At 36.2% G+C, this 17,600-nt stretch overlaps 1 protein-coding gene across 3 annotated transcripts in view; it reads left to right on the top strand.

Annotated features, from left to right (window-relative positions):
- The window catches only part of LOC114665160 (uncharacterized), a 33,124-nt gene extending 16,564 nt beyond the window's left edge, over positions 1–16,560 (top strand). For 2 of the 3 annotated variants that reach the window (XM_051918822.1, XM_051918824.1), the window contains exons 5-7: positions 8,660–8,757; positions 14,129–14,228; positions 14,731–16,558. In XM_051918822.1, coding sequence (XP_051774782.1) covers positions 8,660–8,757; positions 14,129–14,228; positions 14,731–14,872 — 340 coding nt within the window. In that variant the 3' untranslated portion in view covers positions 14,873–16,558. Of the gene's footprint in view, positions 1–8,659; positions 8,758–14,128; positions 14,229–14,730 lie in introns of all 3 variants that reach the window. The other variant, XM_051918823.1, reaches the window with a different exon arrangement.
- Positions 16,561–17,600: the final 1,040 nt, after the last annotated feature.

Here is a 17,600-nt window from a genome sequence, read left to right on the forward strand (position 1 = left end):
TTAAGTATGCGAAGCACCGTGCAGCATACTTAAACGCTGCACACAGAAGGTAGCAACGTGAAGATAATCTTTCAGCATTTTTAGACGAGCGTCCGTATCGTCTAGGTGTGCGAACAGCCCCCCTGCTCACACCCCCTAGTCAGGATCACAGATAGTCAGCGCGAGAGAGAGAGAGAGAAAGAAAAGTAAGTTGGGTAGCTTCTCAGCCATCTACCAATAGCGTCCCTTGTATGAAATCAACTGGGCAAACCAACTGAGGAAGCATGTACCAGAAATTAAAAGACCCATTGTCTTCAGAAACCCGCGAAGCAGCGAAAAATCTGCAATATATATTTAAATATGCTTACATATAAAATCCGCGATGGAGTGAAGCCGCAAAAGGCGAAGCGCGATATAGCGAGGGATTACTGTATTCTATAAGTAGCAGAACTGAAAGTTGCATTTTGTGGCCTCTGTATATTCCAGTGAAACAAAGTTTTTGTTGCATCTGTCATGGAAGCATTTATATAAATGTAATGAATTATTATTATTATTTATTTAGAAATAATGGAATGTGCTGGAAAAGAGGTAAAGATTTAGGATAAGCATTCATTTTAATAACATTAATTGTTCCAGATAATTTTCATATTGAAAAAGACTAGTTAGAATGTGTTCTTAAATATTTCACTATCACATTATTAAAATTCTAAACTGGTAATATTTTTAATGAAAAATGTAGGATTTCATAGAACTTGTCAAATTGAGCTTGTATTGATAGCAGAGCACTATCATGTAACATTCTCAAACCTACTTAATGATCACAGGGCACGGTACTGTCCTCTGTCCCTCGCAGTACAGTAATCCCTCGCTATATCGCGCTTCGCCTTTCGCGGCTTCACTCCATCGCGGATTTTATATGTAAGCATATTTAAATATCGCAGATTTTTCGCTGCTTCGCGGGTTTCTGCGGACAATGGGTCTTTTAATTTCTGGTACATGCTTCCTCAGTTGGTTTGCCCAGTTGATTTCATACAAGGGACGCTATTGGCAGATGGCTGAGAAGCTAGATTGCTTACTCTTCTCTCTCTCTTGCTCTGACTTTCTCTGATCCTGACGTATGGGGATTGAGCAGGGTGGCTGTTCGCACACCTAGACGATACGGACGCTCGTCTAAAAATGCTGAAAGATTATCTTCACGTTGCTATCTTTTGTGCAGCTGCTTCCTGAAACGACATGCTGCACGGTGCTTCGCATACTTAAAAGCTCGAAGGGCACGTATTGATTTTTGCTTGCTTGTTTTTCTCTGTCTCTCTCCCTCTCTTTCTGTGCTCTTGACGGAGGGGGTGTGAGCTGCCGCCTTCAACAGCTTTGTGCCGCGGTGCTTCGCATACTTAAAAGCCAAACAGCCCTATTGATTTTCCTCTGCCTTTATGACAGTCTCTGCTCCTGACTCCTTTGAAGAGGAAGATATGTTTGCATTCTTTTAATTGTGAGACGGAACTGTCATCTCTGTCTTGTCATGGAGCACAGTTTAAACTTTTGAAAAAGAGACAAATGTTTGTTTGCAGTGTTTTGAATAACGTTCCTGTCTCTCTACAACCTCCTGTGTTTCTGCGCAAATCTGTGACCCAAGCATGACAATATAACAATAACCATATAAACATATGGTTTCTACTTCGCGGATTTTCTTATTTCGCGGGTGGCTCTGGAACGCAACCCCTGCGATGGAGGAGGGATTACTGTATTAAATGTAAGGTAGAAAGACGCTTTGAATTTGGGACATACTCATGGAGTTACTTTAGAATTCCGATTAACACACACATTTAGGATGTGGGGAGAGGGGAAATTGAGGTACTTGGAGAGAACCACCACTGATGCAAGGGGATCATTCAAACTCCACACAGTAACCAGGTTCAAACTTCAGTACCAGTCTGTTTAGTCTCTGTTGCATTATTGATAACCATCTACTGTGTCTTCACTACAAATGCAAGTACTTCTATACCTCTCACTTGACAGAAGGAACTGGGGAGAGGTTCTTTATGTCCCAGTTACCTTTTTTGAGTTCACTGTGCTCTTGACCAATGAATGACAGGGAGAGATGGGCCTTCAAGTTAAATTGCAATCCCGTGAGTCTTTGGGTTTACTGTTTATGTATGAGCTGGTAATTCAGGATGCATTTTTTTGCACATTTTGAGCTAGTGAATGATTAAAAGACATGTTGATTATGCAACACGAGTTGCTTGAGATTCAGCCATGAATGTTTTTCATTATTTGTTATTGAACAGAACTAGTTATTAATGAGTTCTGTGATTTGATAAATGTTTTTCTCTGCAAGTGAAAACATGAATTTAAATTTTTCTCAACCACCACACAAAGTACATGGGGTAGGTAACGCATAGAAAATGCTGTTTATGGGTGGACTATTCCTTGAAATCAGTGGTTCTTGAATTTTTTTCTCTTCACAACCCTGTTTTGCCTTTTTGTGCCTTTGAGACCTAGAGTAGTTGATGACCATCATCCCATCCCCCTTGGAGAATCGCCACTGACCGTCATCCAGGGGAGTAGTGGGTCATGTTGCAGGGGCAGTGGCTGGGGCCCCCTTGGAGAATCAGAGCAAAGGCATTTGTTTGAACTTCCCACAGTGACCTGTTGCACTCCACAAACCGTATGTGACATTCTCCTATTGAGTACTATTATGAATCACTCTGCGTGACCCAATTTTGGTCACCTCATAATTTAAGATCCTGTTCTTTACATCATAACATTTATGTGTGTTCTCCATGAAAAACATAACATTGAAAATTTTTCTTGGTCATCAAAACAAAATACATGGTGTAGTAGCATACTGGGGGGAAAAATTTTTGGGTGGACTATTCCTTTGCTAGGAAGTAAGCTTTGAGGGAGGATTTTGAATAAAAAACAAACTCTGTATAGAAGTTCGTTTGGAGTTGTGAATTGGGCAGTGCCCTTTATATGTATAGGGAGGTTGAAGTTTAAAATTGCATTTTATTTAAAGAATTGGTGTTTGATATAAAGGTAACTGGAGATGCAAGTAAAGAAGGTTGCCGTTTATTTTCTGGTTATTTGCAATACAGTATATGCTTTGGATCAATGCAATCTTCGTATTGTATTCGTTTCTCCAATTATAGGTTTGCACAAGTAGTGGAATAAAGTTAGTTGTAGTGTAAATGTTTATAGTGCGGTCTTGGGATCTGTCACTGAATATCTTCAAGTCAGTGAGTGCATTTACACGTGCTTTAATAACCCGGTGGTACACAGAAATATTTTTTTTCTTTTTATAAAATGCCATGTAAGCCTTTATTCTGGTTAGAGAAACCTATTATTTTTTGGTTTTGGAGAAACCAGGTTAACACATGCAGATTTCTCTGGTAGTAATCCAGGTATTTGGCCATGTATATCCTTAACTGGTTTGCAGTAAACCAGTTAAGGATTTTGTAGTCTGCACATATGTTTGCACACATGTTACCTTCTCAAATGCTTTTGGCAGCCATGGGTCGAAAATGGTGGAAATGTCCACAAGATAAGTTTCCTGAGGCAAATGCTAGGGTGATGTCATTATTACTTCTGACTGAAATAGTCTGCCTCAGTATTTCAGAAATTGATAAAATTGAGTGCAGTTTTGGGACATCCCATTAAAAATAATGTGCATTGTGTAACAGTTTCTTTTAAAAGTAACATTTCCAGCCCTGGCTCTCACTCTCCCCGGTTTCTCTATCCCCCCCTCAATTCACTGTGTCTGATGTTCTGCTCTTCTGTTAGTGTTTTTATGACATCAGTGTTTTGCCAAAAGAGGTCTTCATAAGTGGACTTTAGCATATAAACAGGTTATCTTACTTTATCCTAGTTTTTGTGTGCACTCATTGACCCACCAATTTTGTAGTGTTTTACTTTCTTTGAAGATACTTTGCCAAGATTTTGTTTGCAGGTTTTTTTTCACCCCAGTACACACTAACAGCCCTTAAATATGAAAATACAGTTTCTTTTGTTTTTTACCTTCCATTCACACTTAAACAAGTTTTTTGAAAATGCTGTACAAAATGTCTATGGTTTAAAGTGCTGGGTCTCCTGGGGGCAGTATGAATTGTAAAAGTAAGCTATTATATCCAGCAGCTCCGTGTGCGACTTTATATTTCTACCTTTTTCTCTCTTTCTCTGATCACTCCTACCACTTTCTTTTATGTGGACTCGTTTCCTGGACACTTTTTACTACTTGGCCATTGATCAGTATGCTGCTGCTGGAGTATGTGAATTTCCCCTTGGGATTAATAGAGTGTCTATTTTCATAGATAGATAGACAGACAGACAGACAATGGTGTGTGATAGCCTTGTGATCAGTCACTGACATCAGTTTTCTTGTAAGAATTATCTTGTGTACTCCTCTTCACAGTGTATTTCTTTAAATATTGAGTATACAGCAGTCCAGTAGTGTTAGCGGTAGCACTGCTGCTTCCCAACAGAAAAGCCAGGGTTCACGCCCAGGGTGCGCTTTTCATGAAGTATGTATGTTCACTCTGTGTCCTTTTGGGCTCTCTCCAGGTGCTCAGGTTTCCTCCCACGTTTTAAAGACATACAGGTTAGGAGGACTGGTGGTGATCAGTTCGCTCCAGGAGTGTGGTATATGTGTGTTCACCCTGAAATGGACTGGCTCCCTGTCCAGATATTGTTCCTGCCTTGCACCAGATGCTTGCTTTGGATATGCAGGTACAGGAAATGATGCATGATTTGTTTTGATTTTGTTCTATGTTTTTGGTGGTTTTTCTTTTCGTTGCGGAATATATTTAAGTGTCCACTAGAGGGAAAACTTGTCTTAATGTTTTTTTGCAGTATAATCAAGGCAAAAATGTAAAATAGAATATTTGTATGTGGTTATCAGCCAGGAATAACCTAAAACATTTTGTTGGTGGCTAATCATCTATAGGCCTTTGAATCCATCCCAAAAATATGTTTGTATTAATATATTACAAAGTAGTAGGTTTAACTAATATATATGTTACAAACTTTTTTTACACTACCAAAAAGCATTTCATGCAATTTTAATTTAGGAGTTCAAGCATACTCAAGTCAATTGTGCTTGTTTTACTTTTTTAACCACTAGGCTGGCTGCAGAGAACAGCTGTTATTGTTGCTTGTGAGTCCCAGTGGTAGCACAGCAGCAGTTAGCTTCTTGGCAAGGCTGCTATCTGTATGTCTTAAGTGTATTTTGTCTGTAAAAGAGTTCTCACAATACTAAAATTTTAAACTTTGTTACAATACTAATAAAAATATTGAAATTTCAGTAATGTTTTTCATACCCAATAAGTATATAATGAAACGAAGTTTATTTAAATTGCAGTTGTGTATGCATTAGAGTCTTTTTACATTGATGAAAATGAGAAGTTTGTCATTAAATGCAAGTATTTGAAGTAGTGTAGTCTTTTGTAAAAGGTAAGAGTAAAGTATATAAAATTTTAAATCCCAGTAACATTTTTTTACATTGATGAAAAATACTTTTTACTGAGGTAGTTCGAGATGTTATAAATGTTGTTAAATCTGAATTGAATAACTAGTGCAATCTTTTGTAATTACTATAGTATTCATAAAAGTATTAAACATTCAACAAAAAAAATGATTTTATGAATCATAAATAAACCTTGCATCAGCAAAAAGAAGGTAGTTTTGTTGCTCATAAAAGTAACATAAAAACAGACCACTAAACTACTTGTCTATGAAGAAAGGTAAACTGTGCCCATTGTATTTTTTTTTTTCTATAAATACACTATGTTTTTATAAGTTCTAAATATTTTGCAAAGACTATCATGTCGGCATGCTCTTGTGAGGTGTGCTCTTTTTGGCTGCAATTTAACTCAAATGTACTAAATATGTACTCTAAAGCACTGAAAATTTATATCCCCTTATGTCGTATGGTAAATGTGACTAAGTATGATATCATGTACAGTTTTAAAAATTATATAAAATTAATGCATGGTGGCAGCACACTTTATGGTAAGGGTTTAAAAATCGAGAGAGCACCAGAGCTCTAATAATAGTGTTGACTGAGTGAATTAACAGAGTTAAACTGGCTGGAGGTAAAAAATAATTACAGACCAGTCTTAAGGCATTTATCATTTAACTGACTATGAAAAAGTTTTAACCTGTAGTAAAAGAAATTTTTAATTTTGATAATTTAAGCTGTACCAGATATACCATCAGGGCATTAATCTAGCCAACCAAAACCCATGGCTTGATGAAATGTTTTGAGTGTCCGCATGCACCAAAATCAGTGGTGGGATCTACCATGCTGCATGAAGCAAGCAGATGTCTACTTTCTTAATTGTTAAAAGTAAGATCAGCAATGTTAAAGAACTTAATGAATAAAGATACCCGGGAACCTGTTAGGGTGTTAATCTGATTTCACAATGAAGTGGCTTGCGAAGGCTCCAATGCCACTGAAGTCCCCATCTTATTAATACCAGAGTGGGAGGTGAAAATGGGGCCTCAACTGTAGTCCTGGTGAACCAGGAGTGCATTTGTAATGTAGGTTGTAGAATCGATTCCATGAAAAATAGGTACTGAACAGTTAAAAAATTTAAAAAAAAGCGTAACAATACTTGATATTTTGCTGTATTACTGTATGCAAGTATGAGATGCTGCTGTTTCTTTCTTTTAGGATGAAAGTAATAGTCACAATTTATCCTTCACAAGGTTACCGTTCAGTTACAGTGACACCAATACTGCATTAGATGGCTATGTTCTAATTTGCTAGCAAAGTTATATATGCTGTTGGCTGGTGATCAGTCCCCTCCCATTGTTGGCAAGGTGAATGTGTGTTTTTTTGCTTATGGTTTCTCTTACTTGTGCATTTGCTATTCCTCATCTAGGCTGGACTAATGTCCACCTCCTTCAACTCCAATACAAAGTTACGGCCAGGTTGAGCTGTAGCTTGATGAGAAGAGCCATGGGTTAGGGTTTTACGTGTTATACTAAAAATTAATAAAATGTTGACATGAAATGTACAATGTGTGAAGACTGAAGTCCAAATATCAAATAATCACTTTCACAAAAGGCATAACAAAACAAGCCAACCTTTACTCCGTTGGTTGGCTGTTGCTGCTGGAAATGACTGATTTAATTTATTTTTAACATATGGCTGCAAAGCCCCATTTTTGGCTGCAGTTCTCTTTAGTGTCCCAATGGTAAACTCTGCTGGCTTATCCTTAAGTAGTGGTGTTAATGCTGATTGGTTATTAGATCTTTATAACTGCATTAGCACCATTGAAACCTGTTGTTCTGTTCACTTGTGTTGCCAGGGTACTGGCATTCCTAAACTTCAGTTCTGGGTTCAAAAATGGCCAAAATGAAAAAATAAAAAAATAAATTTAATGTTAAGGTATGAATTTCTATGAAAAAAAAAATGAATTTTTGGGTGACCCCAAACTTCTGAGCCATAGTATATTTACTATGGCTACTTTAGCATCCAAACTTGTTTTAAGTTTGGGTTTAAAGGCTGTAGTGATGCCGTTGTCTTTTCTTTTTCTTTTTTTTTTTTATATAGAAACCAAGGCATGGAGTGCTTCCAATAGCAGTTTTAATTGTTGTTAATTTCTTAATGTTTCTTAATGTTATCAAAATGTCTGTAGTACTATTGTTTCTGTCTTGTTTCACTTTGATACATTTTTTTTAATAAGTTGTATTCATTCACAAGTTTGCACTTCTATTACAGCTACTACATATGAGTTTTATTAATAGTTTAATAAAGCTAACATTTTGGAAACAATGCAAATGTACAGTGTGAATGTTTTAACCTTTACCATTTTTAACTCCGTGCTGTTACTTGATTAAAAAATGTAGAGAAAAGCCAAGCAAAATGACACATTTTATTGGCTAACTAAAAAGATTACAATATGCAAGCTTTCGAAGCAACTCGGGCCTCAAACTTGCATATTGTAATCTTTTTAGTTAGCCAATTAAAGGTGTCATTTTGCTTGGCTTTTCTCTACATTCATAATGGCTAACACGGTACAACACCCTAGTACTATTGATTTTTAAAAAAAACAAAACAAAACGCAGAACTGGTGAATATCAGTGAATGGTGAATATCTCTCATAAGAACTCCAATAGGTGTTTAGCAATGCAAGTTGTTTCTAAATAAAATTTTATTTTAAAAGAAATGCCAGTTTTCATGAGCCTTTCCTTAACTTTATACTTAAAACTACATATTTTCAAAAATGTACATTTCATTTTAAATATTCAGATTTGCTGCCTACCTGTCTTGTCACCCTTTTAATCTGTTTAAACTAGGAAGTTTCACCTCTTTCAGGTCTTGTACCATTTCAGTCTTGAAACTGGACTTTAAATTGTTCTCTGAACTTTTTTGTGCTGCAATATCTTTAAGACCATCCAGGCACACAATTTTGCAGATATGGCATCATGTTTGTACATGGTGTAGCATAATCTCTAGAGGTTTGTAGTTCATAGAGCATGGTATATAATGTAATGACTTTTTATCCTTTTATTGTTTCTGCAAACTGTAGCAAATACTTTTTTAAATGGGTTTTAAACTCCTTATATGCCTAGAAGCACAAGTTCATAAGGTTTGTTTTTTCTGTTCTCCTCATGTTGTATGACCTTGGTTTTATATATTTGTTTATCACATCAAAGTGTTTAATTTTTTATGTTGCAGCAAAATTGTATCTAAAGAAACAGATTTAGAACGACGAAAGCGGATCTACCTGCAGTGTGTATCAAGTCATATTGCAGATCAAAGTAAACCAAATACAGGTAAGAAAAGGAAGTTTTAAATAAATTACATCAATACTCCAACTTCGATTATTACTTACCTTTTTTTTTTTTTTATCCCCAACCCCAACGTCTGATTCTGTCTCTGTGTAGTGTGCGGTACCTACCTGGGTAGAAGGGTTAAGCTAGATAGGAGTCATTGCTACATGGGTTGATCATTGTCGACCTTACAAAAAGCAATGTGTGTGTGAAGCTGATCTTTTGCTTACTATTTATCACAGGATTTCCTTTTCAATCACACCAAGCAAAAACTTTTTGTAACCCTACTTTCATCATTTTGGTGTTTATTTTAAACTTCATAAAATTGCATCATGTAAACTGTGTGAATCGACTAACGGTGTCATGAGGATCAGAAAAGAAGAATTACAAACCAGGTGGTAGTTATAGTCCGAAAATGGATGTGCTTTATGGTATTTAAAATGCTCAGTGTCTACAAAAGAAAGTAAATGATGCTTTTATTTATTTATTTTGTTAAAGACTGTGAAAGTAACTAAACTGAAAGTATTACCTTTTAGTAGTGTGTGCATATATTAACCTAATAGTTTTTTAATTGACATGCAACTGTATCAAAATAGAAACACTGTGCAGATAGTTTATAAATTTGTTGGGTAATTGTTCCTTATAGTGTGATATTGCTATGGCAGATGTGACATGTTTTATGTTTTTGAAAAATACAATGGTTAGTTGTGTGTGGGGGGTGAGTGTTTTTTAAGTTGTGGAATAATTAATTTTCAATTTACCATTGGCCTCTTTAGTTATGAGTGACACTATTGGTTGTGCTTTTTTTTTCTTGATCAAATGTTAGTGTTATATGGGAATTGTTATAGTATTGCATCTTTAGCACCCTTATTACATTTTTGTTTCAGTTGTGCATTAAAAAATTTATTTTGTATGCAAGATATAATTAAGATCTTAATTTATAAACTGACATTTTTATAAGTCAGCTGTATTTGAAGCAGGCTTGCATAATTTATTTGCACTAATGTAGACAACAGTTCCAAATTATGCGATCATTTACACACAGAATTTGCTTGAAAATGGCATAACAAAAAGGTTTCATATTCATGATGTCGGGTCTCTTCCATTATATACTGCTCAAAAAAATTTAAAGATGGTATTTTTTCACTAGTTTTGCATTTGGCTACAGTCAGTGTAACTACTGGTAGCATGAGGCGATACCTGGACCCTACAGAGGTTGCACAGCTAGTCCAACTTCTCCAGGATGGCACATCAATACGTGCCATTGCCAGGTTTGCTGTGTCTCCCAGCATAAGGGAATGGAGGAGATTCCAGGAGACAGGCAGTTACTCTAGGAGAGCTAGTCCGGGCTGTAGAAGGTCCTTAACCAGGACCGGTATCTGCTTCTTTGGGCAAGGAGGAACAGGATGAGCATTGCCAGAGCCCTGCAAAATGACCTCCAGCAGGCCACTGGTGTGAATGTCACTGACCAAACGATAAGAAATACGAGTGTTGTCTAGGTTCTGCGCGGAATCACTCGAAATAAGTGGCCAAGGATTTTTTTTCCTATTTTTCTCATGTACTTCGATCCTTTTTAAACTTTTTCCAAGTATTCACTGCCAACATCAATGCACTTTTGGGCTCTTCTGACCCACGCCGCAAAACACTCGCGAAAGGCTGTCTTTGGGAGGTTGTCCAGCTGTTCTTTGACAGCTGCAATCCGTTCCTCTCGAGTTTCGAAGTTGTGGCCTCGCAGGGGTTCTGTCACCTTCGGGAAGAGCCAAAAGTCACATGGTGCTAGATCAGGCGAGTAGGGTGGCGGGTTCAAAACGTTGACACCACTGTCTTCAATGAAATGCTTCGTCGCATTAGCCGTGTGGGCTGGCGCATTGTCATGATGCAAAAAGTGCCTTCGCAAGTTCTTGGACCGGCCTCTAGCCATCGCAGAAAAAACGTCAGGCAGGCACTGAGTGGTGTGCCACTCAGAAGTCACAGTTTTCCTCTCCAACAGGGGGATTGACGCGACAATGCCATCGATGTTGAAAAAGATGGCAAACATGGTGCGTTTCACTGAGTGGATTAAACCATCAGAAAAGTCGTAAAAAATCATCACTCGAAAGTCACGCACGCACGGAGTCAGCTTCGCCGCTAGCGCCGGCTGCACACTCTCAGTTCGTTTGCTTCTCGTGTTCATTCTGAAGGAAGAGAGGGAGCAAAACATCTGAACAAAAACATGCAACCACTTGAATAATCCCTCTACACAGCAGAACAGGTTTCGACAGGCTGACACTCGACAAATGATAAAATTCCGCGCGGAACCCAGACAACCCTCGTAGACTTCATGAGGGTGGCCTGAGGGCCCGACATCCTCTATTGGGCCCTGTGCTCACTGCCCGGCACCTTGGAGGTCAATTGGCAGTTGCCACAGAATATCAGAATTGACAGGCATACCACTGGCACCCTTTGCTTTTCACAGATGAGAGCAGGTTCACCCTGAGCACATGTGACAGATGTGAAAGTGTCTGGAGGAGCCGTGGAGAACGTTATGCTGCCTGTAACATCGTTCAGCATGACCAGTTTGGTGGTTGGGTCAGTGATGGTCTGGGGAGGCATATCTGTTGAGAGATGCACAGACCTCCACTGGCTAGACAACAGCACCCTAACTTTCATTTGGTATTGGGATGAAATCCTTGGACTCATTGTCAGACCCTATGCTGGTGCAGTGGGTCCTGGGCTCCTCCCGGTGCACGACAATGCCCGGCCTGATGTGGCGAGTGTATGCAGGCAGTTCCTGGAAGATGAAGGAATTAATGCCATTGACTGGCCCACACGCTCGCCTGACCTAAATCCAATAGAACACCTCTGGGACATTGTTTCGGTCCATCCGATGCCACCATTTTGCACCTCAGACTGTCCAGGAGCTCAGTGATGCCCTGGTCCAGATCTGGGAGGAGATCCCCCAGGACATCATCCGTCATCTCGTTAGGAGCATGCCCCAACGTTGTCAGGCATGCATACAAGCACGTAGGGGCCATACAAGCTTCTGAGTACGATTTTTTTGGGTTGCTGCAATGAAATTTCGGCAAAATGAACCAGCCAGCCACAATGTTTTCACTTTGATTTTCGGGATATCTTTGAATTCAGCCCTCTGTAGGTTGATCATTTTCATTTCCATCAAACGATGTGGCATCCTTTTGTTCCTAAAACATTACTCAGTCCATATCAGTATAGATATTCAGCAGGATTTTTTTCCCCCATTAAGATCTGGTGTGTTTTCAAAGTGTTCCTTAAATTTTTTTTGAGCAGTTTAGTAGTATTTAATGATATCCAGAAAATCTAAATATTTTAAGATTGTGTTGTAAGACTTTTTATATGTGTGAAAAGGCAGTAAGTTGGTTCATCAGAAATCTCAGTTGCAGGTTTCTGGCACATCCAGAAGAGAGCGATTTGTATTTTTTTTTTTAATTTTTATAATTTTTCCAAAAAGATGCATTTTTGTTGCAAATTATCCAGTATTTTAAAATGTTTTCTTGAGGAATTGTGCATTTATTGTATTTATTGCATTTATTGTATTTTTTTAGTAAAATACTGTGTTTTGAGTGTGGGCAGTTCTTGGCTAGTAATCATTTTCTGTTCAAAAGCATGAGTTCTGTTTCTGATTTTGTTAATGTTTGTCATTCACTGTTCTATAGATTGTTTTCATAAAGCCCACAGGTACAGTATATAAAAACACCAACGTGTGAAACCTGATGCAGAAAGTTTTTTCCTTTGCAGCTTTTGCAATAGTGAAATTTGGCATACTTGTGCATTGCTCTAAAAACCTGTATTAAGATAAAAAAGGATTGCAACTACATATGTTAGAGTCCTGTCAAAGGATATTTGTAATTATAAGTGTATTCTTCAATGTAACTATATGTCACCTTGAGAAGGTCATCTGCAGAAGCTCTCTAAGGCTTTAAGATATGGCCAGTTTAATCTACTAATGTAATAAAGTGTATTCTGAAATCACTTGTACAAATTGTCGGAGAATTGTGATATGCTTGTTATGAAGATACTGCTGCGATAGAGACTATAAAGACTGTTGCATCATTTGACCTTCCACCAATTTTCAGTTGTAGCTTTTATTTCCGTAATTTTAACGAGTTTGAGGCATTTGCTTGCATGAAGCTGATCGCCTAATGTGACATATCCAGTGACTCACTCCAACTAGTCTGTAACTCACTACAGTAAAATCAGAGGTTTGATTTTGTCTTTAGTTGTAGGTGCAGGGTGAGACTGCATGAGAGCTGACAATCAGTGGATGATTACTACCTTGACAGCTCCTTTCTTTTATCATTCTGAGATTAACTTGCTGTAGCTGTTAACCCTTCATACAGCACTAGCTACGTCAGGCAACATTTTATTGCCTGTTGCAAAAAGGTGTGAGCACAACTGCTCTGGAAGGTCGGCAGTCAAGTGGTAAATGTGACATGAGAAGCAATTTGCATTATGTTTTTATTTGGTCATTTAAATTAAAATAGTCTGATGGTGAGGTCTGCAAATCTGACACTATGTGACATTGGCTTAATATAGAGTAGGTTGTAGTGGCAATGGAGAACGTCTGTCCGTTAAAGCATTTTTTAGTGTGTTTTTTACAATTCCAACCCAAAAAAAATTTTTTTTTTTTGTAAAAAAAATGTATTTCTGTTTCTTCCTCCATTAATTCATTTTTTTAACTCTTTTTTTTTTTTATTTCAGACCATGATTCCCTTTTTATGAACAAGATATATAAACCTGTATATTTTATACATTCACTACTGGTCAAAAGTTTTAGAACACATTAATTTTTCCTGTCTGTTACAACTTCAACTTCCAAGGCGTAATTAATTGCTACAGAACATCTATAGGTTGTAATCTGTTTCCCGAAGAAGGCCCATTTGTAATATTCTGATATTTCCTTTTGTTTTTAGTTTTTGCTATCCTAAACTTTGAATTGAAACCTCTGACAGGTTACAGCTTCCCTTTCCACGATGTTAGATCATTCATAGCATTTCAACTGATTAAATTTGAAGACAGATTGGAAAAATTGAGGTGTTCCAAAACTTTTCACCAGTTATATACAGTATCATGTATATATTACGTGTGTGTGTGTATGTATGTATGTATGTATGTGTGTATATGTGTATAATATATATATATATATATATATATATATATATATATATATATATATATAATAAGCAATCACAATTTAAACTGCTGCTAGGCCACATTGTTGTAGTCAATGTTGCAATCAGAAATAAGCCTCTACATTTATTTGGAAGCGTGATGTCTGTGGCTGCACAAGTGGAACTGGAAAGATGACATGACAGAATTTTAATAATTACAGCTTACAGTTTATATTCTTATACTTTAGGTGTTATAGATGAACTGCTTACCTTGATGGACTCCGTAGCACAAAAGGAAAATGAAACTGGTGAAGGCCGTTGGCAACACCCATCTGATCTAACATCAAGGTATGTTGTGCATGTCTTTTAATCTTTTTTTTTTTTTTTTTTTGTATTATTTTTTTTATTTATGAAGTGTTTTCTCATTTGTAATTAGACATGTAAAACGTCTTTCTTTGAATATTTTCAATAATGTTCCTATTGAACAGTGCAAATTATCTTAGTTAAAACTTTCTTGTGTAATGAACATTAAAGCTGTTGTTGCAGTTGGTCATATGCTTTGTCATTGACGCATTATCGGATATAAGCCATGAGTTACTAAGGTGTAATGTTTTAATGTTTATGAAGTTTTTTGGGTGAATATGTTAAAAAAAAAAAAAAATGGCAGTTAAAAAAAAAACCAAAAAACTAAAAATTATGTATTTATAGTATATACTTTTATAAACAAATACTAGTTCCTGGATTTTGAGTATACTGAAAGCAGTTACTGAAGTATTCCATTCTGTATTTTGCGATAGACATTTGAGCTATTTTAAGATGGCTTATTTAATAATCTCCTTTTTATTTGCAGAAATTGCTTCAGAAAAAATGGCTCTATACCTAAGATAAGTCTTCAGGAGTGGCAAAACAGAAATAAAAAAGATTTCAAACGGTTTACATCCATTCCAAAGAAATTTCTGCGCAGTGCAATTCCCAATAAGACTCCACTTTGAGACAACAGCACTTATCGTGAATGTTAATTTCTTTTGATTTTTTTTCCCCAGTTGTACAGTACTACAGAGTATCTATTTTCAGATGTTTATTTTAGATTTATGAGAATCTCTTAATCACTGTGACTGTTTTGGGCGTTGTTGCACTGTTTAAAAAATAATGATGGCTTATTGCCTGAGTTTAAGAAAGCTGTGTTTTAAAGTTCAAGTTGAATTATATTAATGCAGAATACCATGTTTAACCATGCTATATAACAGTATGGATAGGAATCCAAAAAATGTGTTATGGCATGATCAGCTCATTTGCCAGTAGATGTGGATGTCTGAGGGCTGCGCACCTTTTGAATGTTGTTAGGTTCTGTTGGAAATAATTTACATTTTAAGCAAGCACTTAATGTTGAGTTTGTTTTTAAGTAATGAGATTTGTTCGTTTTTTTGTTTTGTTTTGTTTGTTTGCTTTGTAAATACAAAATGTTGGGTTTGCTGTGTTTTATATTTAATAGTAGTAAATTTTGTTCTGTTTTTGTGCTGTTTTGTTATAAATAATAAATGTAAGGACTTCATTATGGCCCTGTGTTTGTTCAAATATGTACATTTTAAATTACCCCAGTATTAAAAGGTGTTCATTTAAGCTATTTTGAAGATTTAAAGCATTTTCAGTGTTAAGTACCATATTTAATTAATCATTTTTTAGTATTAATGTACTTTAAAAACAATTTAAAATACATTTGTAGGGACTGTACTCATTACCTTAAGTAGGTGTAGATAGAAGAAAAGTGTGTATATTGAACTGTTAATTAAATATTCAACAATGAGTGGCATGTAACAGTTTCATCATAACAGACCTTTGCTGATAAATCTAACAAGTATTTCATCTCTTTATTGATTTGTCATTTGGTACGTCAGTGTAGAATCATGCATTAAATGTTTTGTAATAGTTTGAAATGTTAAATATTATGCTCTTTATAGTACCTGTGTACTTTATCTTCTGTTTACACAATATTAAACATACTTTTAGAATAAATAAGCATTTGAAAATGGCATTTTAATATGTTTATTTAAATACATTAACATTTTTATATACAGTCCAGCCTTTAGTCTCAGTTGTGCATATGCAGGCATTTATGGGACATTTAGCTTTGATCTGTAAATGTAACATACTGAACTTAAAGAACTAATTAGCTTTCTTACACAAAAATGAATCTATTTCCAAAAATTGGATTTGTGTACAGTAAGGTTTTATTAAAATAAATAATAATAATTCACAGTATTTAAGGTATGCATTTACTGAAAAAAAAACGTTCTTAGCTGGGTATCAAATACATACCTGTTGTACATGGGGGTGGGAGGGGTGGGGTGGAGAATCGCTATGGTAGTAGAATAGTATAGAACGGTTATTTCATTATATTAAATTGATCAACTTTCTACAAACATTATTCACAAGAACAGCAGGCACTGTAGATTGTTTTATTCATTTATTTACTAGTTAATTTTTTGCTATCTCCTGTACCTACTCCTTAATGTAAATGTGAATCTTGAACCCTTTGACTGTATGCCAACAAGTGTTCTATTGTAGATCAAACCAAACCTGTAGGATATTGGCTCAAAAAAATGGCCATGACAGCATGAATGTACAATATTAGGCATCCCCTTAAATCTTCATTGCGGAAACTCCTTGTATCCTTGTACTCCTTGTAAATCTCAGGTTTTATGGTCTCCCAGCAAAGTTCCTTTATACTATGGAGTGGTTTAATATAAAATTAGTCAATTTTAAATGAAGCACTTTTTTTCAAATGATTACCGAGCACTGGACCAGATGGTTTTATCAAGTAATTTAAAAAAAAAAAAAAAATTATATTGGATTTCAAAGTGCATTTATGTTCAGGCATTGTTAAATATCAGAATTTCATTTTATTATGGTACTATGCAGTAGGCATCAAATTATTAAAATCATTGTCTTGTTTTTCAAAGCGGTGCTTGAATGTTGTCTCCCATGTCCACCCCACCCCCGTTGATTTAAGTGCCACTGTTGATAAAATGTGTTGCTTATGTTCCTAATTCAAGAAGTACCTGCAAATCTGAAAGAGACATTGTGAGGGGTCTGTCGTTTTGAGAGGGGCAAATTGCTTTCTTGGATGGGTTCTATCATTAATTCTAGGCATAGATTTAGTAATCCTTTAAAACTGCACAACTGGCGTTTGTTGTCTTGTGATTGCCTGTCTCATATTGCACAATTGTAAGTGTCACTTAGTCATTTATTTTGTATTTAAATAGCTGCATATAGGCATAATTCTGACTGATGTATGACTTTCTCGGGTAATTATCCCGAGAGAAACTAAACTCTAAAACGCAAGTGTTTGTGACAAAAGCATATTGAAATCTGCAGGATTTCTATTTTTATGTTAATAGCTTCTACCTGGTCCAGGTTTCTTTTATATTTTCTGTAATCTCTGTGGTCCTAGCAGCACTACGTAGAGCAACTATGCTGCAGTTGTTTTTTCTTTTTTCCTCCTTAGTTTCTACTACCGTTTTGCTGTTAACCTAAAAAAACAAAGGCAATTGTTTTATCTCATAGCTTTATTTTACTCAAGGACAAGGCTAATCTAAAATTTCTGCAAAAGTATACTTTATTGCATAGCAGAAAGTGATGAACTTCTGGCATCCACTGTGGAGAAGTAGTCAACAGTGGCACATTATAAATCTAGAGTTATTAGCAAAATCTGCTGCTTGT

The sequence above is a fragment of the Erpetoichthys calabaricus genome, chromosome 14 (genome assembly GCF_900747795.2).
Source record: "Erpetoichthys calabaricus chromosome 14, fErpCal1.3, whole genome shotgun sequence".
In the NCBI taxonomy this organism is placed as follows: Eukaryota; Metazoa; Chordata; class Cladistia; order Polypteriformes; family Polypteridae; genus Erpetoichthys; species Erpetoichthys calabaricus.